This window comes from Psilocybe cubensis, chromosome 2, assembly GCF_017499595.1.
Source record: "Psilocybe cubensis strain MGC-MH-2018 chromosome 2, whole genome shotgun sequence".
Classification (NCBI taxonomy): Eukaryota; Fungi; Basidiomycota; class Agaricomycetes; order Agaricales; family Agrocybaceae; genus Psilocybe; species Psilocybe cubensis.
Window position 1 is genome coordinate 3,418,472 of NC_063000.1, and position 23,227 is coordinate 3,441,698.

A 23,227-nucleotide genomic window follows, 5' to 3' on the forward strand; every position below is an offset into this window, starting at 1 on the left:
AACCACACTTTGGAGTGTTTTTGAAATATCTTTTCACTGGCTGGCCCCTCATTCCTCCGGCATATATCATATGAAAGATATTTTTAATAGCTACCGAATGACATTTTTTGTAGAATGTGAATCCTTGTATTTAAGGAGATATTCTCAATATACTAGAAAATGTGTCAAAATGAGCTCACTGGGATCATTATATTTTTTGAAAAAAAATTATGCATTTGAATACCTCTCATGGTCTCTGAGATAACTGCCGTTTTGGGTTTCACAAGTTTTGGGTGAGAAGACGTGAATTTGCATTTTGTGTTTCTGTATCTTTACAGCCATCTGACAAGAATTTAAAACCTTGTAAAATTATCTTTATATAAAGCGCTAAATGTTTACAAAATTCCATGTTTATTGATTGAATGCAGAGGGAACTATTGCAAAATCATGAGGTCAATGTATGTGACAGCGACCAGCATGCTTTGATCATCGTGGCCGACGATGAAGCGGGATTACCTGATTGGGAAAAATATGACATCACATCATTTATTTAGTATGATCGGAAGCTTATTTTATCTCCGTATGACGTGAGATTTGACCAGATCACACAGATACTCATCGATAAGCTACTTGTTACATCACTGCAATTATGCCCACCAATGCATCCCCCGACGCGGATCCGCTTCCTTCTACCGCAAATGCCACAACCCACAACGGACCCAGAAACGGACAGACGGCGGAGGGTGACTTTCCGCCGGAAGAATCAAATATTTGGACAACAAAGGAAATGCGCGTGTTGAAAAAGCATGTACAGCCCTACAAAGATACATCAAAGTCATCCAAAGCAGACTACATACAGAACACTGTCATACCTGAGCTGCAAGCTACATGGGATCACAGATACTCTAGACGTGCTAGGAAGGAAGATAAGCAACTACACAAAGAATGGAAGGTGAAGAAGCATGTGAGCTCGTTGTTTCTTTGAAAATTTTGTTACACACATAAACCATCACAATAGCGAATATTTAATTGGTTTAGAAACCATGCGTCAAATCGAATTGGTGTAAAATTGGAAGGATTGAACTCCCGTATAACCTTTCAGACGGTATTCCGTGAGGAGAAGTTGGCAGAGATTGACTCCGAGGTTGCGCTTCTATCAGGGAATGCTGCTCGTGGAAGTAAAGATTGGATGAAGTTTTATCAACAAGGACGTAAGCAGGTTGAGGCCAGATTGACTCAGGAGGAGCGGGACAGGTTCATGGAGATCCTCGAGGAATGGAATAAGAAAGGTGTTTCAAAATCAATGAAGGCAAAGTGAGTCGGTGGAACTTGTTTCCGCCGTCAATCTGACATCTGCAGGACTGCTGCCAGGCAAGGCAGAAAAATACTTTGACAAATGGAGAAACTTAAGTGGCAGAGAATGGGTATGAGGTCCATTACCTTTGAGGGGCATTATGATATTGAGGGTAAAATCGAATACTCAATGTAAGTGTTAAACACGGCATGAACAAGTTCCGCCGTGAATGCTTACGGCGGAAACTTTATCCGCCGTAAACACCCTACGGCGGATAAAGTTTCCGCCGTAAGCATTCGCGGCGGAATAATTTGGCCCGTATTAATGTTGACTGATGGGCATTGAAGGACCCAGACAAGCGATCTAGCACTCGACGATGTCAGAATTCCTTCCTTTGGGCAACTCTTTCCATCCGAGTTGGCCGCTTTTCGCAGAGCGTTTGTTCAATACCTCGTCCACATTTCAGAAATAGAGAAGGGTGTGGCCAATCCAGCACTGCCAGATGCATCGTTTCATGAAAAATCCCTCAAGTTTAGCAGCAATGGATTTCCAATAGTACCTAGTCCTATCTATGGCTCAACTGGGAAAGAAGTCGCTTATGCACAAAAGTCAATTATTAGAATTTACATGAACAAGGTTTATGGTGTGTAATTTGTCTATGTCCTCAACAAACTTGCTAACTATGTATACAGCTTTAGCCAAGGACAGGCCTGGTTCAAGTGTTCCTTGGGATGCTCTTGAAAGGCGTTCTGCAGAAATGATTGATCCAGAGTATTGGCCAAGTTCAATCCCCGTGACGGATCCAAGCCGGCTCCGCCTGGAGTCAACCTCTGCAATTCTCAAGCTATGGAGGGACCGTCAAGCCCAAGGAGACATCCCCTTTAAATTTTCAAAGGTTTTTGGAAATGGCTATGATATTATGGAACCTCTCTATCCGTCCAACTTGTTTGACGGCCTAGAAGCCCACCCGATACCTCCACCTCCTGCAGCAATAACCAAACGTTGCCTGAGGCAAAAAGCTATACGACTTCAAACCCAATCTTCAAGCAACTCTGAATCATCCAATCTGTCAGAGTTTGATAATGGACGGGGCAGTCCGGCATCCGCGATGCCACGCACTACTGCCAGATTTGAAGTCACACCAGAGACGGATGAGACTCCTACCGACGCACCTTCAAGATCTAGCGAGCCACCCTCTCTACCAAGTAGATCCAGCCCAACAATTGTCAATCCATCATCCAGCCCAACTCCAGAGGTTGAGGAGGCGCCTCCCAAGCCAGCTAGAAAGATTATGCCAAGAAAAAGAACAAAGCCATATGTCGGAACGGCGGAAATGGACGGACCCGATGAAGAGAGTTCTGTACCGGCCCCAGTTAAGCCAAAACCAACTAGAAGGATTCAACCTAGGAAAAAAACAAAGCCCTACTCAGATCCACTTGACACAGTGGAAGAAAGTGGAGTTCAGACAGGAACAACCCAAGACACGGATAATACACGGGCCGGCAGGGACGTGACTTGTGATGCCTTTGTGGAGACAGTAACAAGTCCAGATACGGATGAAACACGGGCCCGCAGGAATGTGACTTCGGATGCCTTAGCACTTCAGGAAGCAAGTCTGCTTGTTGTAGCAGGTAAAAGACAAAGAAAAAAAACTTTGAAAGCCTAGCTGCTGAAGTAGATTCATAATACCTATTGAATGTGATGCTTTTCATTCTTATCTTGATGTTTCTCAAACATGTTTTCACACAAAATCAAAACAGAAAGCGGGTTCATTAAAAATCATCAAGTGCTACTTTTTGGGAGAGATATAAAACAGATGAGCACATGAGAGTAAAAACTATATACAGTCCAAATATTAAAAATTGTACAATGCAATCTATGAGACAAGGCAAAAAAGGAGACCAAAAAAAGTTACAAGATTTGAAATACACTACTTTTTTTGGGCCTTGGGTTTTTTGGGTGAGCGCGATGCTTCAGCCAGAGTCGTTTCCGCCTTTCGCTTCCGTCCAGCCCTTGTCTTTGTGGCTATGTTCGACGCGGGCAGCGTGGACGCCACAATCTCAACATCCTCCTCCACAATTTCAACCTCGTCGCTGTCCGAGGGATCAGACAACTCCGATGAGTGTCCATTCCCGGATGGCCCAGCCTTGGAGGATGGCTTAGCCTTTGACAATGGCTTAGCCTTTGAGGATGGGCCGGCCTTTGACGATGACGATGGCGCGGCCTTTGACGATGGTGCACCCTTTGACAACGGTGCGGCCTTTGACGTCGAACTTCGAGGACGTGGAGCTGGGAGAGGGGGTGGTGGAGACAGGGAAAGGACGGGTGGTACCGGTGGGAGCGAGGGTCGGCCAGCTGGGGGGGGCGAAGGCGCTTCTGGAGTCGAACCGGGCAAGAATAGCGCTGTTGGTGGCGCAGACACGGCAGGGAAGACGGGTGCGGGTGGAGGTGGGGGTGGGGAAGGGAGGACAGGTGCTGGCGGTGGTGGAGGAGGGGAAGGGAGAATGGGTGCTGCTGGAGGTGGAGGTAGGGAAGGGAGGGGTGCTGGCGGTGGTGGTGGGCTGGGGGATTGTGGCGCAGAGGTGGGTTCACGGGTCCGCGACGGACCCGATTCTTGTTCGACCTCCGTCTTGGAGGGTTCTGCTGCCTGTTTGGGGGCGGGATTCCTTTGTTCATCCTGCTCCAGCAAAACCCCGACCACGTACTGAACGTCCTGGATCGCCTGCTTGATGTTGTTGAACATCGTGACGGAAAGCGAAGTGTTTCCTGCCACTTGTTCTATTGCCGTGGTCCACTCGGCCTTCAGCTCTTGGAAGCTGTCCTCGACGGTCTTCATCCTCTTCTCCACCGCCAAGTTTGTCTCGGCGAACGTTGCAATCCGTGCGTTTATCGCCGTCATGGACGCGGAAAGGCCATCCATCCGTTCCATCAGTCGGCCTTGTCGCTCAAACAGCTGCACAAGCAGCTCTCCCACATCCTCGGGGAACGACCCTTCCCCGGCCTTCCCCTTCGCCGGAACATCCTCTCCCTCCTCCAACTTCAACACCTCCCCGTAACTTCCCAGCGGCGTCGAGAGGTTGAATTGCCCGGCGACAGTGTTGCGTCCCGGGTAGAAACGTCCCGGGTAGAAACTGCAGTGAATCTTGCGAGACTTGCAAGACTCGCAAGATTGGTGCTTTACGGGGACGAGAGGCTCAGTGCCTGTCTCTCCCTTGACATGGCACGGCACCTTGAATTTGGTGCATCCTGTGCACCTTTCCACCATATCCACCATCCCCTCCGGCACCTGGCGCGCTTTCTCGGATCTCGACCGCGCCTTCCTGATGGGGGAGATATTGTCCTGGTTGGCGTCCTTCTTTGCAGACCGGGTGAGCATCTTCCGGGTGGGGGTGGTAGGCGGGGCCTCTTGGTCATCGCCTTCGTCGTCCTCGTCGACGTCGGCGTCCGCGTCTTCGTCCGTGTGGCTTCCTATGATTGCTTTGCTCCTGAACTTCCCCTGCTTGGACTTCGCCAATCTTTCCAGCTTCTCCCTGTACGCTGGGTGACCAGGCATGTTGGAGGCGGTGATGTGGGGAATGATTTCCCCCTTCTTTGTCCGTGGGCCCCTGTAGTCCGCTGGAGCTAACTGAATGGTGGGCGTCTGTCACGGGTCCGTCTTCTACCGGGGGTTCGACTGCCTTGCCCTTGCCCTTCTCGGCCCGTCTCTTCTCCGTCTCCTCCTTGTTCCTCTCCTCGTCTGTCTCCTGCTCCTGCTCCTGCTCCCTCTTCCTCCTCTCCTCCGCCTTCTGCCTCTCCTGCTCCCTGGTCTTCCTCTCCTGCTCCCTCTTCCTCCTCTCCTCCTTCCTCCTCTCCTCCACCTTCTGCTTCTCTTCCTCCCTCTTCCTCCTCTCCTCCTCCCTCTGCCTCTCCTCCTCCTCCTCCCTCTGCCTCTCCTCTTCCTCCTCCCTCTTCTTCTTCTCCTCCCTCTTCCTCCTCTCCTCCACCCTCTGCCTCTCCTCCTCCTCTTGCTCCTCCTTCTCCCTCCTCTTCTCTTGCTCTTCCTCCTCCCTCCTCTTCCTCTGTGCCTCCTGGCCTTGCTGGTATGCCTTGAAATTTGCGACTTGATGATGCAAATTTGCCCAGTCGACCTCGAACCTTCCTACCTGCTTGCCGTCCTTGCCCTGGCTGGTCTTGTATGAATACACGACAGGGCTTGCGACATAATCCACGAGGCGGAAGTTGGCCGCGTCCCTGACGTGTTCTTGACACAGTGGAACCTATTTGGATGAATTTTTTTTGTTCAGTAAGTCTTATGCTCAAGGGATATCGATTACTCACCAAGTCCCTGTAGAGCTGCTCCAACTGAGCGTTGAACGCGCTTTCGCCATTGCGGTAGCACTCTGTAAAGGTTTTTTCCCAGTCAGCAAGGCGTTGGGCGAAGGTGGCGGTGGTGGAAGATGAAGAGGCCATTGGGAAAGCGTTTTTTTTGGGGGGGAAGACGCGTTAATGGGTGAGGCACGGTAGAACGTGGGGTGGTGATCGTGGTTGGAGTTAGTCTAAAAAAAGTCTAAAAAAAAGCGGTCCCGCAAAACAAAACCATACACAAACATGTACAATCTGAGTCATGTGATTTCTTCACCAGATCCAGTTTGTGCAAAAGTTGCTAAGTTCGATACACGGGTGAATCTATTTCCGTGTCATGGAGAATCCTCGGATAGTATTGTATTCCGTGAGATATATAAACAAGCCCACCCAGTTGCACTTTCTGGACTGTATGTCCTCCTACAACTTTATTCCCACCTCTAGCAAAAATTCCCCCATTGACTACACCAGTCTCAACAATCTTACCAGGCTTCTCAAAAAACTGAAGGAACCTCCTCCCGTAAAACCTATAAAATGTAAGACTAATTGCATTAATTCAAGTAAATTTAAATTGATTTCTGAGCATCAGCAATGTCTTCAAATATTAGCAACTCTAAGGAAAGCAAACGCACAGCAAGGACGGATGACCTGGCTCCGCCGCCAATGCCAGTCATTCCAGATAACCTGGCTCCACCCCCTATGCCTGTTATTCCAGCTAACCTGGCTCCTCCCCCTATGCCAGTCATTTCATCTAACCTGGCTCCGCCCCCTATGCCAGTCATCCGGAAAGACCTGGCTCCGCCGCCAATGCCAGTAATTCCAGCTAACCTGGCTCCACCCCCTATGCCTGTTATTCCAGCTAACCTGGCTCCGCCCCCTATGCCAGTCATCCGGAAAGACCTGGCTCCGCCGCCAATGCCAGTAATTCCAGCTAGCCTGGCTCCACCCCCTATGCCAGTCATTCCACCTACCCTGGATCCTCCCCCTATGCCTGTTATTCCAGATACCCTGGATCCTCCACCTATGCCTGTCATCCGGGATGATGCGGCTCCGCCGTTGATGGCAGCACATGTTTCATACACGTCTGTCGTCGACAAAATCATTATGGACTCTCGTCCAGCTATTTCCTCTGAGAGGAAGCAAGGTCGCTATTCTCCACCCCCTGAAGCATGCCACCTGCTCCTTCAAAACCCTTATTTTTGAACCTACGGCAGGTTTGATCCCATGGGCGGCTACCCCGGTTCGCCTCCCACCCAGTCTGACATTGAGTTCGAGAATGTAACAGATCAGACGGCGTATTTTAACCCTCCTTTTCTATATGTATATACTCAGATATTACCAAGCACTAGATACTGACAACTATTTTAGAATTATACCGAGCAGCAGCTACGGGCAACATACGACCAAATAATTGACAGTTCCGTCGGCGACAGTAGTTATGACGGAAAGGTTACAACGTTCAAGAACCTCCGGCTGCATCAGCTGCAGTCAGAGATTCTGACTTATAATGCGCTGGAGGAAATTGACGCTGGGCTGGCAGGGATTGAATCGAGTTTGGAAAAGCATTTGTATACCGGTAGAGATGAATAAATTATTTTTGGAGCCCTTGTGCTCATTGACTTGCAATACACCATAAATAACCCTCCCTCTCTGGAAAGACACGGGTCAAATGGGTCTGTCTGACAGCACAACACGGGTCAAAACGGATCCGTCTGCTTGCAATACACGGGATGTAGATGGACCCGTCCGGTTCATTTGCGGCCCGTGTTTTTCCCGTGCAGCCCGACACGCGGATCCCGCATGCCATCCGGCGGCTCCATTTAGTGCTAAATGGCACGTCATGTACGCTATGATTTGCCAGGATAAATCACACGTACATCACGCTAATCTCCTAATTAGGTAGCGGGAGTAAATCCACCGTGTCTCACGTAATATCCTTATTATTAAATCTTAGGTAATGTACGTTATAAATAAACTGTCTTATGTGCAACGTTTCCGTGTTGGCCTTGTGAGATACACACAGGTCACATTATCCATGGGATACCTCGGCCTTCTGCATGACGTGATCGCCATCCTTCGATGTGTGCTGGTGAACCCGACATATGGCTCGATCATGTACTACCAATCGCCTGCCGCGCAAAACAAGGAAGGCTTCTACGGCGCACCAGCCGCCGATGTACCCGACAGAAAACGATTACGATCTCAGTGTCGGAAGATGATGGGCGCTTTGCAAATGCAGTTATTTATAGGCGGAATTGTGTTAGCAGCATACGGCAACTCACTGTATAGTCAAGACTTCGATGATCAGCACAAAGCAGATGTCACAGCAGTCCTTAGGCAGGTCTTCTAGTACCACACTCAAGTCACGATCTGAATGAATGTTTTGCTAATTGCAATTCATTTAATTGCAGAACCGTCAGCTCAGCGATTGCGCTGGCAGTGTCCGTGTCTGTTCTCTTGATCACTTGATGGAGTGTATCCACGTTCCGTACCAACACCAAAAGTTCTGCTGGAATCATAGCTGCTATAGCCTGTTTGCTAGTAAGCATGTTGAAATTTACGCAAGAAATTATACGGTGCTCACCAGTTATCATAGTTGGTGGTTGCTGTTTATTGTCTGAGCGTAATGGGACACAAGACTACATCTCTTGAAGCACACATGGCGGTAAACGAAGGCAAAGAAAAGGCGACATTTTACATCTTTCACATTCTTCCAGAGTGGCTCTGCACACTCATATTTTTTACGGTTGATATTAGAAAAAAATTCGGTACTGGACCTATGGGTGATACGCGGCTGACAGACATGACGCCAGAACAGCATAAAAAATGGGTTACCAAGCAGACCAAAAAGGAACAGAGGCGCAGGGCAAAGTTAGGGCAGTTTGTAAGCGATGGTATGGAGTCGGAGATACCACTGCAGCAAAATTTTGGAGGTACTGGAGATGGACATTCATACCAGGTGCTACAGTGATGCAAGATAGCGACTATCGATGATTGATGTGGCTCCAACTTAATTATGCCCAGCTAGTTTCAGAGTTGCATAATTGCCATCTACTGAATAGACCCCTGATGACAATGCGAGGAACATCAGCCGAGGTGCTCGATCAAGTCTCTGACTCACTGCGTACTCAAACGTGCATGACTTTTCATCTCATTAAAATTTATAGACGCTGGTGCACGGTATTATTCCAACCATGATGGATTGACGCTCAATATTCGTCATAAACCACAATTTACATACCTACACCTTTGTCACCTCCTCCGTATGTTCCCAAAGTTTCTGCCGCAGCTCATCATTGCCATAATATCCCGTCTTCCCAATATCCTCGCCTTTTTTACCTATCCTTGAGGTACCATTGAGAAGGCCAGACCATAGGTATTCTGCACATTGATTTTGGGTCACAGTGAACGGTTTTGCGATGAGGTTGGCCACAGGTGCAACAGCTCGTAGCCATGGCATATGTGCTGAGCTCATGATATTGGTGAGCACAGCACCAGGGAATGAATGGGAGAAAATGATCCCAGGATTTTGCTGTTGGAAGGACTGAAAAAAGAGGCAGGTTAATTTGGGCATTTTTTAACAGGCACTGTAGGGGTTCACCTCCACCATCAAATCGTTGTACGTTGTTGCCGCTTCGGTAGCAGTGCGGAAAGAATAACCTTTCTTCAACCCAAGATTATTAGATTCAATCTTGCCGCCGCGACCAGCAGCCAACACGGACATAACCCTTGCATCTTCTCCCTCCTCATTTGCCTTCTTCAAAGCATAAAGTAACTCGTCAATAAATTTCCATCGAGCATAGTAATGCACTGCGAGCGTCTTGTCAATTCCCTCCAATGTCTCATCCCGTCCTGAAGTAGAGAAAAAGCCAGGACTCAGAATGAGAAAATTGATCTTGGGGTATTTCTCCAAAATTGTCTGAGACGCTATGTGAACATTCTTCATGAGAGTCACATCGCAGTGGACAAATTTGTGGCTCCATGTCTCAGAGCCGGTGGCTTTGGGGAAATGAGATATGATATCCTTTGCTGCGGCTTCATTGCGTCCAACAATAACGATATGAGCCTTGCCATCTCTCCACCGTGCAAATGTTTCGGCCATTCCCTGCCCAATTCCAGAGGTTCCACCAATGAACACTGCGACTGGAGTCCCAAAGAGTTTTTCCACGATGGCTGCATTGTTGTTATCCAAGGCGGCAAGTACAGGAGCCATGTTTCTGAAAACAGCAGCCGTCGCAAAGATTTTTGGGAACCTGTTTAACCAGAGGAAAGACATGACCTTTTATCTTTACTGTATTGGCTTGGTATTTGAACTCATACTTGCCAGTGTTAACGCTGGCGCTGAAGTGCCGAGAGTGTGACGCAAGCGTCTGGTGCAACGGCCGTCGATTAAGAGCGGTACCATTGCGCTGTTCGTTTGATTGCAAAAACACAGTTAGTGCGGTTGTGAACCTTCACATTTTTTGAGAGATATTTGAGATAGGTAAAAAAGAGTCTGTGTGTTGTCCTGTATTCTGAAAGGAAGTCTGAGAGGGTCAAGTTAGGAAAGGTTAGGAATTTCCGGAGCTTACCGAGAAAACAACCTCTCCCTTGAGGTCAAGGGAGTGGCTGTGTTGCCGAGGAAGCAATCACCATAACGTGATGGCGGTGTGACCTAGTGAAAGAGGTATATAACAAAGACATTAGGACTACTTATTGAGGATCCTTAATAAATGCTACATAGTTTAGTATCCAGAATATATCAAGCTGTGTTAGATATGTCTACACTAGGTCCTTCCTCTCTTTTGAGATGTCTCCCCACAGATCAGTAATGGTGACATTAGTGTGACCATCAGTGTTTGCCGCCCCGGCAACGCAGCCACTGCCTTGGCCGTTGTTTTTCTCGGTAAGCGCCGGTGGGGGTTTACCGATCATAGGTATCTGCCCGGCAGAACCCGAGCTTGCCCTTTTCAAAATTTTCACCATAAAACCTTGGATGGATTTGACTTCAAATTATATATTCAAGCATGTAGAAAGCGTATATACACATCAGTGCCTTTAAATTTTGAGTAAGTGCAATCAATTTAGTAGAATTCGTCTGGATGTTATCTGCCACGCTCAATGTTATCCGCCAGCCGAGGTGCCGTAACACAGCCACATTTGCGCACTTGCGCATTCAATTCACGCTCGACGGGCATTCTGGTTTGGTTTTTTGAGGCTGAGGCTCTTCGGGTGATATTATGAATTATATGTACATTACATGATACCCAGGCAAAAATTATTATAGAAACTCAGAGTACAGACAAACATATTTATGTAGACTACTTCTTGGACGCGCGTCAGCGCGAAATTTTTGAAAATTAGCCTCTCGTTTCACACGGTATTTAACAAAATTTGTATTTGTGACAATCCGTACATATTGTCAAGCACTTTCAACTCATTTCTCTTCAAAATTTTGACAGAAATAAAGCATTGCGAGTCTCTCTCTTTTTGTCTCCATTTTTTGGTCATTTCCCGTTTGGGACACCCACTCCTATGAACGGAAAACCCCGGTGGGTGCCCCCTGACCGTGATATATCATGTTTCTAGTAAGCCGAACGTAAGCGCCAGTGAGTGCTTCAAAGTGAAGGCTACGTTGAACAAGTTTTCGAAATGGGTTATATATCTGCTCACCATAGCGGCATGAATGCTTATAAGTATCTGGAACTTTCGTGAATTTTTATAACGAAATACCCTCTAACCGCCAACAGGATGATTGGAAAGTTAATCCTCTGTTTTGGGTCCGACAAACTGTTCCCACCTACCGTGCACTTTGCTTACAATTGTTTTATTGTTATACAGAGTAAAAATCGACCAGATTTATTCAATAAGTAAGGTAGGTGTACAAGATAGATGAAAGACCTGGAATCCATAGAATTTGTCGATATAAAAGTAGAAATAACTCAGAGCTATGAGAAGTCCCAGCCACCATGATGCTTTCATTGTCGGCCGACTTCAATGAATGATACTCTTTTGGTTTCGCATTCCTCTTTGGGAAGGCGAGCAATGAGATCTTCTTTCTTCGACTGGTTTTCACCAACATTGATCACCAAGTCAGGATGAATGCCAAAGGTTTGGTTTTGAAAGATGTCGACACTAGTCTCAAACGCAGAGTTATTGTGCATGCAGTCCAAACTGCGCATACGGGAAATTCGGCCCCTCTTTGAGTTTTTAGCTGCATGGAGGCTCCGTTTGCGAGTGCGAATGACACTGCGGGTTCGTATATCGGTAGCATCATACTGCCACTCTTCGGTGAGGCGAACTTGATTCGAGGTCACATAGGCACTATATTCCGGGCCACAGGAATTGTGCACAGAGCTCTCCGTGAGTGTATCGACATTCGCATGGGTTGATACAGATGCTAAGGATTTGGGAACTTTGACCACGTCGCTGTTGGTGTCGTCAAACAAAGTCGCTGCGGTTCTTCGCCTGCAGTCTAGAGAACGTAGAAGTTTTCGTGCACCAATGTGTCTGATGCTGTCCATTTTACCGCCTTTTTCCTGTATTTTTTCACATATAACTTGAGAGCCGTCGATATGAGCAACAGAGTTGCTGTCAACAGACGGTATCGGACAACCCTCACTGACGACCTCGCCGTTGACGATAGCAGCGCTGAGAATGTCTTTGGTCAGTAGATTGTTGGGTTGAAATGTTTTGGCTGTGGCTACTGACTGCGCTTCTTGAACACCCTTAACCACCATATCATCCTTTTTCTGCGGGTGAGTTAGCATTATATTAACAGATGAATCTGGATGTGGCTTACGGAACTGTGGTAATCTGGATCATAGCGTTGGGTGTCAAGAGGATAAGTACGAGTTGGCGCCATGTTTACAGATAAACAGAAAATTGATATAAAGGAAGGATTGTTTGACTAGAAGTTCAAAATAGGCTGTAGCTGTGATCGATGCGCAAACTTGTATCGTTGGGCGAGGATAGAGTGTTTGGGTATGGGGCCGTTCATACAGAAGTGAAGTCTTCTTATATCTCGCTGTCGGGTAAATTAATGTGGGCACTTGAATTATTGTAGAGTGGCCTGTCATTGTTCAAGATTAGTGAGTGTGGCCCGACGCCAAGCAAATTCGTCGTGGTAAATTGTGGGCCTATACACTGTTGGCCCAACCAGGCTTGCTAGCCACAGAAACAATGCCCGGGCCACTAACAGCTTACACCCCGCAAAAAAGCATGCCTACCGTCACGGAAAGCATTGAGGCAGGGGGACGATTGCGTGCGTGCCATCACATGTGCCTCGTGGTTTTACACTTGCTTTGTGCATATCGGAGGGTATAAGTACCCAGAAGATGTCCAATTCCATAACATACACTCCAGCAAAGAACAACGATGTCGTCAAGTAGATCCCGAGCGAGAGCCCTCCAGCCATTGAAAGAAATCGAAGTTACGCACCACGCTCCTGGGCTAAGAAAGGTAAGGTACCATTTTAAGAAAGCGATAGCCCTCTCAGGCTCATATTATCGCGTACAGAGCCGTTCGTCGCCTCGGATGATCGGAACAGAGGGCCAACCAGTGGAATTCCCAAGGGAGTTGCAAGATAAAGGGACCCTTATGCTTTCGCAGCATAGTCCTGAGAGATGGCTGGGCGTGGTCATTAGACGCCAAAAGCTGGTTTTTGCCGTTGGCCAACTGATTCATGTCCACGGGGTAAGTAAATTCCGACCTCTATAAAGCATTACGACGACTCACCGTGCTATCATAATACAGAGAACGGACACGGGAACAACTTCATGAGGAATGCCCATTTGGACAACTGACTTTGGATTCGTTTTGTTTGCTTCGTGTTTCGTTACTTGTGCTTGACTATTTTTATTACATCTATTTCAATCATCTTCATGGTGTATCCTCAAATCCGTGAACGTTCATAAGAATTAATGATTACATTCAGAACTTCTGCGAAATGTATGGATTTGATTTTGCTTGCTTGAAAGATAGGAAAAGGAGCCATGCGACTGCGGGGATCCAGATTGAATATTCAGGATGCTGATAAAGGTCGGAAGAATACAAACAGTGGAAGAGCTCCCCGAAGTTCGTATTATTCGTTGCTTTGATCGTTCGTTTCAAGTTTTTCTTTCTACGGGTAAATGAGAAAAATTAATCCAGATGGGAGGTTAAAACTTACTTGCGATCCCCGAATGCGCACCATATTTTCAATCTGCATGATACAGTATGGGAAGGGACCACTCTCAAATTCAACTCCGTAACGACGGCTGTGCTCATTTTCAGTAGGCAGGTTTAATTTGGCCATGTAATGGACACACCGATGACAGTTTGCATCATGATCATGTTCTTTCCCCAAGCCAAAGATAGGTCTATATTGCTCTATAATGAGAATCAATTAAAATCCATCTGAGAAAACTTTTGGCTGTGGTGCCTCAAGCTGTGACCTTCTATCTTTTCTGACGGAAACAAACCTGCCTGAGTTTATCTACACATGTTCCCAATACATAGGGTAGATGTAACTTCGATGTATCAACCCAATCATTTGGCGATGTCGAGGATTAACATTGGTTAGGGGCTCAAGATTCTGTGATAGTTTCTCTGTATGATTGAGCATGATCCAAAGTTTGCTTGTTTGGAATGAAGGTGTGAAGATTGTTCAGTCGGGAGACGTCTTATGTTGCTGGGGGCGGCGGTCAAGTTCATCAAGGTCAAGTCGATGTTGTAGAAAATATTCTCTCCGGTTGTTAGTTTACAGGAGGCGTGGGAATTTATGAGGTCCCAGTTGCGGCGTCGGGTTCCAATTTCGTTCCAATAATCGTCATGGACAAACAACCTCGACTGCCCCCAACCTTCCGCAGCTTGTATCGTCTATTTCTGCGCACAGCATCCGCTACCGTGCTTCACCACAGACAAGCTAGGAGAAATCTTCGACAACGTTGGCGACCTGTTTTCGACGCAGGGGCGAAAGTGAGTCGAGAGCTTCAAAATGCACCAACAGACGCGTCAGAGTCATGGATAAAGGGACGCGAGGACTGGCTTAGGGTTTGGAACAAGCGCAGTGAGTTTTTGAATTCCCCTTTGGACATGGATTTAATCGAGTTCCTCGGAAAACAGTGGATAATACACTTTCCTTTTTATATACGGCGTCTCAGTCCCGCGGTCAACCCCACAAAGTGACCCGCAATCTTGCTTTCATGGTTGGCAACGAAAGGGAGCGTTTGATATCAAAGTACGCGCGCATGCACAAGTGGGACCCAGTATCACCCAAGGTCGTAAAGCCAAAGCTAATTGAAGAGTCAAAAAAGGCCGAGCAGTTCCAGAATAACGCAAAACTGGCTTTCGACGAGGTTGTTCGATTTGCTGAGGCTAGTGGCGGTGGAATGACACTAGGAACAACAGAGTTCCCCTTGGTGCGCCTTTTCCGCTCGTACAAACCCAACAATGGTTGAGCAGTTTCTGCACAATTATCCTCCCAATTCATTCACTGGATAAGCGATAACCCTTGATTCCCCAGGTCGTTGCTACGTCGGGTGGCGGACGATAATTCCCATTTCCAGTTTTGACTGTTGATACACCGACAAGCCCATCGGATGCCCGTTTACTCTTCGGCTTTGCAAGTGGTTATTCGTTATCTGAAGAATCTGAATCTGGTATCGATTGAGTACCTCCAATTTTTCCGGCATCTATCTGCGCCCACCCACCCGACCGAAGACCCCATCCATCAACTCTATTTCACGTATAATTTATCTTCCAGAACCCTCCAGCGTTGAAAACGTATACCCCACCATCAACCCATGATGATGATAAGATGGCTGGCCGTGATGAAACGTCTATTCATAGCTTCCAATAATTGGTGCCAAAATATCAACATATCAGGTCAAAGCCTCGCAACACCGCTCTTTCGGCATCGGTGTCATTTCGATCGTAGCTATGAACTTGATGGTGTGGCTCTATTTCTGCACAATATATATAACAAGCAATTCCCAAAATGTTGGTCATAAGGTTCTCTGGAGGGTGTATAAAGTGTTTCATCATTCGCCAACCTGGTTGTGCCTCTTTCCAGCTTGTGTTTTATAGCGCCATCCACTCAACAGGCCACACTCACTCCCTCTACTAACCCCTCGATGATGTCTGCATCTCAATCAGCTGTTTCAACTTCATCGGGTGTAGGACGACATGAATTGCCATCCTTGGAGAACTTGCCAGAAATTACGACGAGGATGACAACTGTATGCCTTGTGTCGAGCCCATCCAGTATCTACAGCTCGGATGAAATGGAAGAACTCGAGAATGTGAGTCGTACAATAGGTGTTGTGTCAACCATCTCATTGATTCAAACGGATAAATCCAGGATCAATCCAGCGGCGTATCAGGGGCGAGCAGTATGCCTGGCACACCTGGTCTTACATGGGACTCAGCACCTAGTACCAGTGAACTTCCTGCAGAGGGGCTTAAATCCGTTTTTGAAGACTGGGACGACCCTGAGATACCCAGCTCCGCTGTATACGTGGACGAAGACGGCAGCCAAGTCCTGCTACTTACTCCACAAAGCACATTCTTTCAACCACCACCCACGCCTCCACCTTTCGGGCATGCACCTTTCTCGAATGGAATATTCCCTGATAACGATATAGCAATGGCAGAACAAGTGATAACTCTGTCCGCCCTGTCTGATAGCGATGTTCCCCGTACCCCGGATACGTTTGAAAACGCAGAAGATGGTGCAATGTCAGGAAACGGGCGTATTCTGTTCGTGGATACGACTTATACCTCTTACAACACTGAATGGTCGGCCTCCGTATTTTTCCCTCCAAAGTTAGCAGAAGAGGCTGCATCATGGACACCACATGATTTTGTGGGCGGTCCAGATGTACCGTTGGACTGCATTCACTCAGCTGGAGATATCAGCCCGGTTGAGCGATGGGATGAGGTATGTGTTGTTTCCAAGGATATGATACCTGGAACTGGAGAGCTGATATAGCCGATGGTATCTGCGTTTGCGTTTTACTCTATTTCAGAAAATATGGTCACCGGTCTTCCGCAGAGGGCTTCGCACTGCGCCTTGTCTTTGACCTTTTGCGGAACCATCGAGCGCCCATAGCTATTCATACACGGCACTGTGTCTCTATAAAGAGAAAAATGTTGGTGTATTCTGGTTCACGGATTTTTTCTTTGTATTATGGATGAAACCATTCCTGTCTTCTTTACCCCTGATGCTTATTCCAGGACGACACGCTCTTTTATCTTATAGGATTATTTATTCTTCGGCGACACCCTCATAAGTATCCCCCAACTTTCAATCTTTGGCAACCTGTCTTAAACAGGTGCACTACATAATATTCTGCCTCTCAGAATTGTAATCATTTTGATTGTAACATAGTACTGCTTCGCGAGAGATTTTTCTGATTTTCACCTTAATGAGTGGTACTCACTGAGAACTATCATCATGATCTGATAACACAAAGTATCACTTCCAATTTTCCATGACGCATAGAGGACCCCAGTAACCTAAGACTGGAGAAATTCAGTTTCGGAGCAAAAGTGCCGAATGATGGGAAATTTGTCCGCATTGTGCGGCCTCGAGGCCCGCAAGCGCCGCTGTAAAGTCATGTTCATGTTGACTTTCACAGCGGCGTCCTGACTCTGCTCAGTCGGCCTTGCTCGTTCTGCTCCCTCAATGCCTTTCATCATAGATCACTGACAAATTTTGAATATCCGTGAAGGATTCATTACTTCAAGGTCCGTTGTTTGTGCATCGTGGTTGTGCCAACAGGCAGGCTGATATCATCGTGCCCTTTGACCCAAGTTCCGCGAGTCTGTGACGCATGAAGATGTCAAGTTCAACCCCATCGCCAGTATCTGATGAGTCAAGTTCTGAAGGGTACGCATACTGTAAAAGAGAGCATTGCACGCAGGAGGCTCATCGTCGATTTGTAGGGAGATTCTGAGAGAGTTTGTGAATGACCTCACAGCTAAAGATCGCCAGGAATCGATGTCACCACGATCAGCTTTACTCTCACATACATCTTTACGAACTGGTCCCGTGTCAAGTCATCAGAACATTGACCCTAACAATGCCATTGTCGATACCAGAGGGAAGCGTAGGAAGTCGCGGACGAAGGGCAGTCGTCGCGAGCTGGCACTGGAAGTCGGACGACCGAGTGCTCTCTCTCAGTTGGTGGATGTAGATATCTCCCGCAAGGACCCCCGGGACGAAGTAATGCGGCTTCGTGAGATCTTGAAGACGGTGGAGAAGCATGCTATCATGGAGGCAAAGCGTGCCACTGAACTTCAGCGGGCCAATCTTGAAGCGCAGCATCGCGCTCGGATCCTTCATGAAAACAAACTTGCCGCAGAGCAAGCAGCGGATAAAGCAAACCAGGAAAAGCGGCTGTATCAGTTTCAGCTTGATACTGCACAGAAAGAGATCGAAAGAAGTCAAGAGGCGGTTAGGAGGATTGAGAAACAGAGGGATGAGGCGGAGGCGGAAGCCGCCCGTGCTCGGGATAAGGCTAGGAAATTGCGTGAAGAGAAATTGATGCTTGCTGCTCGGGAAGAAGGGCGGAGGATGGGTTTTGAAGCTGGCTTCGAGCATGCTAGGGCAGAACGCCAGATGCATGCAGCAAGGACAAAGAAACCACCGATCGATCCAAAACCTACTCATAAACGTCGCTCTTCAATGGAACCGGCTCCCAGCGTTCGCGTCGATAAAGGCAAAGGCAAAGAACGTGCATATAGTCAGCAAGATAATGACAGCCCACCGCACGACCCTCCTCCAAATAATACCCGGCGCCAAAACCCTCCAGTAAGAGAATCGATTCGAGGACGGGATGATGATATTATATCTAGTCCAGACAGTCCTGTGATGTCTGTATCACAACTCCCACTCAGAAATCTTCCTCCGACATCCCGCTTATCGCAGGCAGGTCCTTCACAGTCGAGTCCACTCAGGCCGTTTAAGCCACCTACCGAAACACATTCCGAACCTTCTGAACCCAGCGAACCTCCAGTTAACCACCACCGTTCGCCGACACCGCAGAAGTTGCAGCAACAATTCCAAGAACAACAGCAAGCGCCACGCCCTCCCAGCGTTCGAAGCACAGATATAGTAACATGGTCGGTAACGGTGCCAACTCCGAACGAGATCGTCAGTAATGCCAACGAAAGCCCTCACCATAACGTCGCAACAGTTCCGCGAGACCAATGGGTGACTGCGCAGAAACGTCTTGACATGCCTACACCAGAAAACATGCCTCCGCAATTGACGCTCCCACCTCGTGACCCTCCGCCTAATAACCAGGCGAAGACGATGCAGAAAGTTGTTAGGCTCCCCCTTATACAACGTGCATCTTTCAAACAGGCCGCATCTTGGTATCGTTCTCTAAGTTTGCGCAAGAAGGCCAAACCAGTCACCGACCCAGTTAATGAAAAGCCCCCTTCCAAAACTGTTCCTACTCCCACAACAACACCGATGTCTGCGCCGCTGTATAACGAATCCCAACCGCACGCTGCAGTGGACGAACCCATTGCTTCCGCAGAAATGTATGGCCAACCTCCCCAACCGCCAATATCATGGTATCAAGCAAACCGACCCATTGCTCCTCCTGCGGCGTCGTCTGTGCGCAGCCAGGACTTTGCATATGGTAGACGCAGACGTGGTTCAGATGCGATGTCCATGTCGACCAGGGTATCGGAATTTGACCTTTTATCCACACCATATATTCCAGCGCAGAGCGTTAAAAGTGGAAAGGAAGGCGTCAAGCGTGTTAAAGAGCCCAAAGATAATTATCTTGGTGTTATCAAGGAAGACCCGTCTAGTAGAGGCAATACCCCCAGTACCGATAGGTATAATCACGGTGCATACCCCCCGGTAGAACAAATGCAAACTATACCCCAGCCTAACTTTGGACAGCCTTCGTTACATCAGCAGCCTTCCTATGGCACACTGGCAAGCTCGGTGAGTTAGGCATCGCCATAATTTTGTTAATTTCCAAGTTTTCTGACCTCCGGGTTCGATATCAATATATAGGTGCAGGGTAAACGTCACTCCCGACGCCCACCTCCACCTACTATCACTGTACCTGACCCAGACGAAGAATTGGAACCCTTCGGTGTCGCCTATGCACGTCATAATCGAAGCCAAAGCATGCCGAGCGGCTATACCGGAGGAGCAGATATAGGGCGGCGGCCATCGCGCATCTCTGAAAAGACAACACCCGACACGTCTATCGTTATTGATGTCGTTCCTCCTGTAAGTATTTTATGAGCTAAGGACTCAAGACTTTATCTGACTTCACCCTTTAATTTTTTCTATGTTCACTGAACTCAAGTCCGGCATGGCACCTGACATTGTTCAATCACCACCTCATACTGGCGTCAATCATCTCAGTCCATACCATGTCTATCGTCCTCCATCTCAGGCTAGTCAACGAATGGCTGCTATGAAATCAGTGACATCTCTGCACACTCAAGGCGGTAGTCGCCTTGAACCTCCCTCTGCTTCAACCCCGGCTGAACATCCAATGTCTGTGGCTGATCCTCGGTCCAAGTCGAGTCAAAGTTATACCAACTATGATCAACATCAGCCCCAAGTCCCACTTCGTCAGCCACCTACATCATCTCCCGCCCCGTCTCGAGCTGCTGGTAATCAGTATGCACAAGACAATAGTTCAAATTACACACTACAGCAACAACACGAATACCTGCCGCAACAAACACAAGTGCAGTCGTCTCGTGCACACTCACGGGCAAGTGGGCAGTACTACCGCGACCAAACACCTTCGCAGACGCCTTATCAGCAACAACAATTTCTTCCTCCATCTTCACAAGCATTACCACCGCAACCTCGCCCAGAAAGCGTACGCTCTTATGCTTCCAGAAGACCAAATGAAAGTCTTCGACCTAAGAAAAGCCAGTCTAGCTTTGTGTTGCACAACCCTGACCCCGATATGAGCGCATCGCCGTCCCAGTTGCCTAATAACGCTTCAGGCCTACATCTCGAACATCCAAAGATGATGCAGCGTCAGAAATCGTCGACATCCCTGCGTTCAGTGGGTTCTTATTCAAAGTATGATCCAACAGAATATGTTGACCCTGCGTTTTGGTCTGCAAATGGGCCTGGCGAGTTGATACAACCGCATGGTGCGGGTACGTCGATTTACAACGGGCAAGAACGGGTGCATACTCGGCCTATTTCTGTCAATTCTGGACTTTCCTATGTTTGAGTGACCGAGTATTTGTCACTCGTCTTCTTTGTTACCAAACTCCCTTTTATCTGTACCAGAATCAATTGTACTATGTATCCCTTCTTCGTTCATCGATGTCACGATTTTTCTTTTTCACTTATGACTACGAGTATGGAGATTTCCACAGCTTGATGGTACTTCACATTTTACTAGTTTAGTTTTTTTGTACGGAATTTCATGTAGTAGATACGAACATTTATGAATACACAATGTATTGATCAATTTTAATATGTACGTAGAGATCGAAATATTCGTCCAGTCTCAGAACTTGAGATTTCACGTTAGCGGCTGGACAACAAAACACAATATACTGTAATCATTCGTCGTTACATCCTTTAAAACGTTTGGATGGGCCTTGATGAGGAGAGAAAACTCATCCTCTCGAAACTCGTCTTTGATTTGGGATGATTGTGCCAGGTGCGACGGGGGCACTTGCACCCGTACCAGTGGAGTTCTCAACCTTTATTCCACCACAGCGTCCAAGTATGATTTAGAGCTTCGATATGTATTAACCTTGGAGTCTTGTCCATGAGCCGTTTACGCATCCTTTACTGTATCCCGGTCGAGGTCGGAGTTCAAATTGATGATTGCCGTGAGCAGTGACCACCCGTGAAAACTTCCACTTTCAGATGCGGCTTTTCGGCATGCTCAATATAGGTCCACGGAGTTTGCTAATTGCGCGAATGAGTATTCGTTGACATCGTTATTCATTCGCTCAAACCTGCAGCATCAACATGTGTATCACTGCAATGCCTACGTTATCAAATTCCTCGAATGAATAAGGGCAATTACAGTGTACGCTCAAGACCTGCTTCAACGGCCGGGGTGCCAGGCACATGCGTCACTGCATCGGCTCCTGACAGTGTGTTGATAAAAATGAGCTTTCCACTTGCTTTTGTTCAACGCTCATCCTTCTATCCTTTCACTAGCTTTCCGAAACTCACAGCTAATTCCCTTGCATTACTCGTTGCATTCACTTCCGTGTACCTTCGCGGCCAATCAATGGTTCCTCATCTTTCTGCTATTGCTCAAAGCAATGCTGCTCTTGTTGGAGGTCTTAAAGGCGCTCCAGTGGCTGTTTTTCTTGGAGGAACATCTGGCATTGGTCAAGGGCTTGCGGAAACTTTCGCACGGTGGCGCAACGGCAATGCGCACATTATCATTCTTGGACGGAACGAGGCCGCTGCACGAGATATCATTGCCCATTTCCCCAAGCCCACCGCTTCTGGGGCTTCATGGAGCCACGAATTCATCCAATGCGACGCGACCCTTATGAAGAACGTTCGCGCTGCTGCTGAGAAAATACTCTCTAAACATCCCAAAGTCAATTACCTCGTCATGACCCCGGGATATTTCTCGACATCTGGAAGAGATGAGACGTCAGAAGGGATCGACAAGAAGCTTGCAGTGCATTACTACTCTAGGTGGAGGCTTACATATGATCTCCTACCTGCATTGAAGAAGGCCAAAGAGGAGGGAGAACACGTGAGAGTGCTTTCAGTGTATTCCACAGGCTATGGAGGGCCAATCAATGAGGATGATTTTGGGCTGAAGAAAACATTCTCGATGAAAAATGCCTTGGAGTCAGCTGCAACATACAATGACTTAATGGTGGAGGTACGAACTATTTCCTCTTATTTCTCCCCCTTTTTTTAATGAACGTTCCTAGGCATTCCATGAACGAAACCCTGGCATCGTCTTCTCTCATGCATTTCCTGGCGGCGTCTCCACCAATCTCATGAGCTCAGCACGTACCCCTTGGATGCGGGCTGTTGCGCCTGTTGTGAACACTCTCACCAAACCGTTCCTCGTTACCCAAGATCAATGTGCTGAGTATCTATGGTCAGGCCTTCTCAATACGAATATTGGTGCGTATAGAATGGGGAGAAGGGGAGAAAATCTTGGGAAGCAAGGATATCACGGGAACGAAAAATTGAGGCAGAAGCTTTGGGAGCATTCAAAGGATGCCACTGATGTATGATAATACGTACCAGTATTCGTTATCCTTGAAGTCGATAATACCAGGATTCTCCATGAGAGCCACCAAGCGGCCCTTTGACAAATTTAGGAAAACATACTATACCTCATAAGTAGGACTTGCTTCGTCTTATCTTCCCTTTCGTCTTTGGTTTCACATCTCTCGTAGGGTGCGCTATGGGCTCGCACGTATGGCTTGAATGAATGAAGGTCGTTATCCTGTTCATGTTTGATGTATCATTGTCTCATGAAATGCCGGATGCACTCGTGCGTCAAAGCAGTTCCTTCGAGCTACAGACGATATAAGGGAATTGTGAAGGACATCTTGAGCCCATTCGTTTCAAATCTTACGATTGATGCCGGCAGTGATTCCAAGTCGTGATGAAAATAGTAGAGTCCGGACTACTATTAGTATCCAATT

General features: G+C 47.5%; 10 protein-coding genes across 10 annotated transcripts; 7 read left to right on the forward strand and 3 right to left on the reverse strand.

The window, feature by feature from the left end:
• Positions 1–628: 628 nt before the first annotated feature.
• On the forward strand, positions 629–2,939 carry JR316_0002618 (uncharacterized protein; the record flags this gene model as incomplete). Its single annotated transcript, XM_047888407.1, has 4 exons — positions 629–943; positions 998–1,293; positions 1,621–1,916; positions 1,966–2,939. 4 exons carry the CDS (start codon positions 629–631, stop codon positions 2,937–2,939), a joined length of 1,881 nt encoding a protein of 626 aa, XP_047753330.1.
• Positions 2,940–3,203: 264 nt separating this feature from the next.
• Positions 3,204–5,722, reverse strand: JR316_0002619 (uncharacterized protein; the record flags this gene model as incomplete). The annotated part of the gene is made up of 3 exons (XM_047888408.1): positions 3,204–4,898; positions 4,921–5,529; positions 5,591–5,722. 3 exons carry the CDS (start codon positions 5,720–5,722, stop codon positions 3,204–3,206), a joined length of 2,436 nt encoding a protein of 811 aa, XP_047753331.1.
• Positions 5,723–6,205: 483 nt separating this feature from the next.
• On the forward strand, positions 6,206–7,204 carry JR316_0002620 (uncharacterized protein; the record flags this gene model as incomplete). The annotated part of the gene is made up of 3 exons (XM_047888409.1): positions 6,206–6,758; positions 6,829–6,854; positions 6,983–7,204. The coding sequence occupies 3 exons, from the start codon at positions 6,206–6,208 to the stop codon at positions 7,202–7,204; spliced, it is 801 nt and encodes a 266-aa protein (XP_047753332.1).
• A 367-nt stretch (positions 7,205–7,571) lies between these two features.
• JR316_0002621 (uncharacterized protein) lies at positions 7,572–7,964 on the forward strand (the record flags this gene model as incomplete). The annotated part of the gene is made up of 1 exon (XM_047888410.1): positions 7,572–7,964. The coding sequence occupies one exon, from the start codon at positions 7,572–7,574 to the stop codon at positions 7,962–7,964; it is 393 nt and encodes a 130-aa protein (XP_047753333.1).
• An 891-nt stretch (positions 7,965–8,855) lies between these two features.
• On the reverse strand, positions 8,856–9,827 carry JR316_0002622 (Oxidoreductase; the record flags this gene model as incomplete). The annotated part of the gene is made up of 2 exons (XM_047888411.1): positions 8,856–9,158; positions 9,216–9,827. 2 exons carry the CDS (start codon positions 9,825–9,827, stop codon positions 8,856–8,858), a joined length of 915 nt encoding a protein of 304 aa, XP_047753334.1.
• A 1,744-nt stretch (positions 9,828–11,571) lies between these two features.
• On the reverse strand, positions 11,572–12,458 carry JR316_0002623 (uncharacterized protein; the record flags this gene model as incomplete). The annotated part of the gene is made up of 3 exons (XM_047888412.1): positions 11,572–12,244; positions 12,305–12,345; positions 12,396–12,458. The coding sequence occupies 3 exons, from the start codon at positions 12,456–12,458 to the stop codon at positions 11,572–11,574; spliced, it is 777 nt and encodes a 258-aa protein (XP_047753335.1).
• A 1,946-nt stretch (positions 12,459–14,404) lies between these two features.
• Positions 14,405–15,033, forward strand: JR316_0002624 (uncharacterized protein; the record flags this gene model as incomplete). Its single annotated transcript, XM_047888413.1, has 2 exons — positions 14,405–14,642; positions 14,699–15,033. The coding sequence occupies 2 exons, from the start codon at positions 14,405–14,407 to the stop codon at positions 15,031–15,033; spliced, it is 573 nt and encodes a 190-aa protein (XP_047753336.1).
• A 678-nt stretch (positions 15,034–15,711) lies between these two features.
• On the forward strand, positions 15,712–16,565 carry JR316_0002625 (uncharacterized protein; the record flags this gene model as incomplete). Its single annotated transcript, XM_047888414.1, has 2 exons — positions 15,712–15,876; positions 15,936–16,565. 2 exons carry the CDS (start codon positions 15,712–15,714, stop codon positions 16,563–16,565), a joined length of 795 nt encoding a protein of 264 aa, XP_047753337.1.
• Positions 16,566–17,576: 1,011 nt separating this feature from the next.
• On the forward strand, positions 17,577–21,101 carry JR316_0002626 (uncharacterized protein; the record flags this gene model as incomplete). Its single annotated transcript, XM_047888415.1, has 4 exons — positions 17,577–19,541; positions 19,614–19,835; positions 19,915–20,760; positions 21,069–21,101. The coding sequence occupies 4 exons, from the start codon at positions 17,577–17,579 to the stop codon at positions 21,099–21,101; spliced, it is 3,066 nt and encodes a 1,021-aa protein (XP_047753338.1).
• Positions 21,102–21,603: 502 nt separating this feature from the next.
• JR316_0002627 (Oxidoreductase) lies at positions 21,604–22,810 on the forward strand (the record flags this gene model as incomplete). Its single annotated transcript, XM_047888416.1, has 3 exons — positions 21,604–21,691; positions 21,776–22,446; positions 22,499–22,810. The coding sequence occupies 3 exons, from the start codon at positions 21,604–21,606 to the stop codon at positions 22,808–22,810; spliced, it is 1,071 nt and encodes a 356-aa protein (XP_047753339.1).
• Between the last annotated feature and the right edge of the window lie 417 nt (positions 22,811–23,227).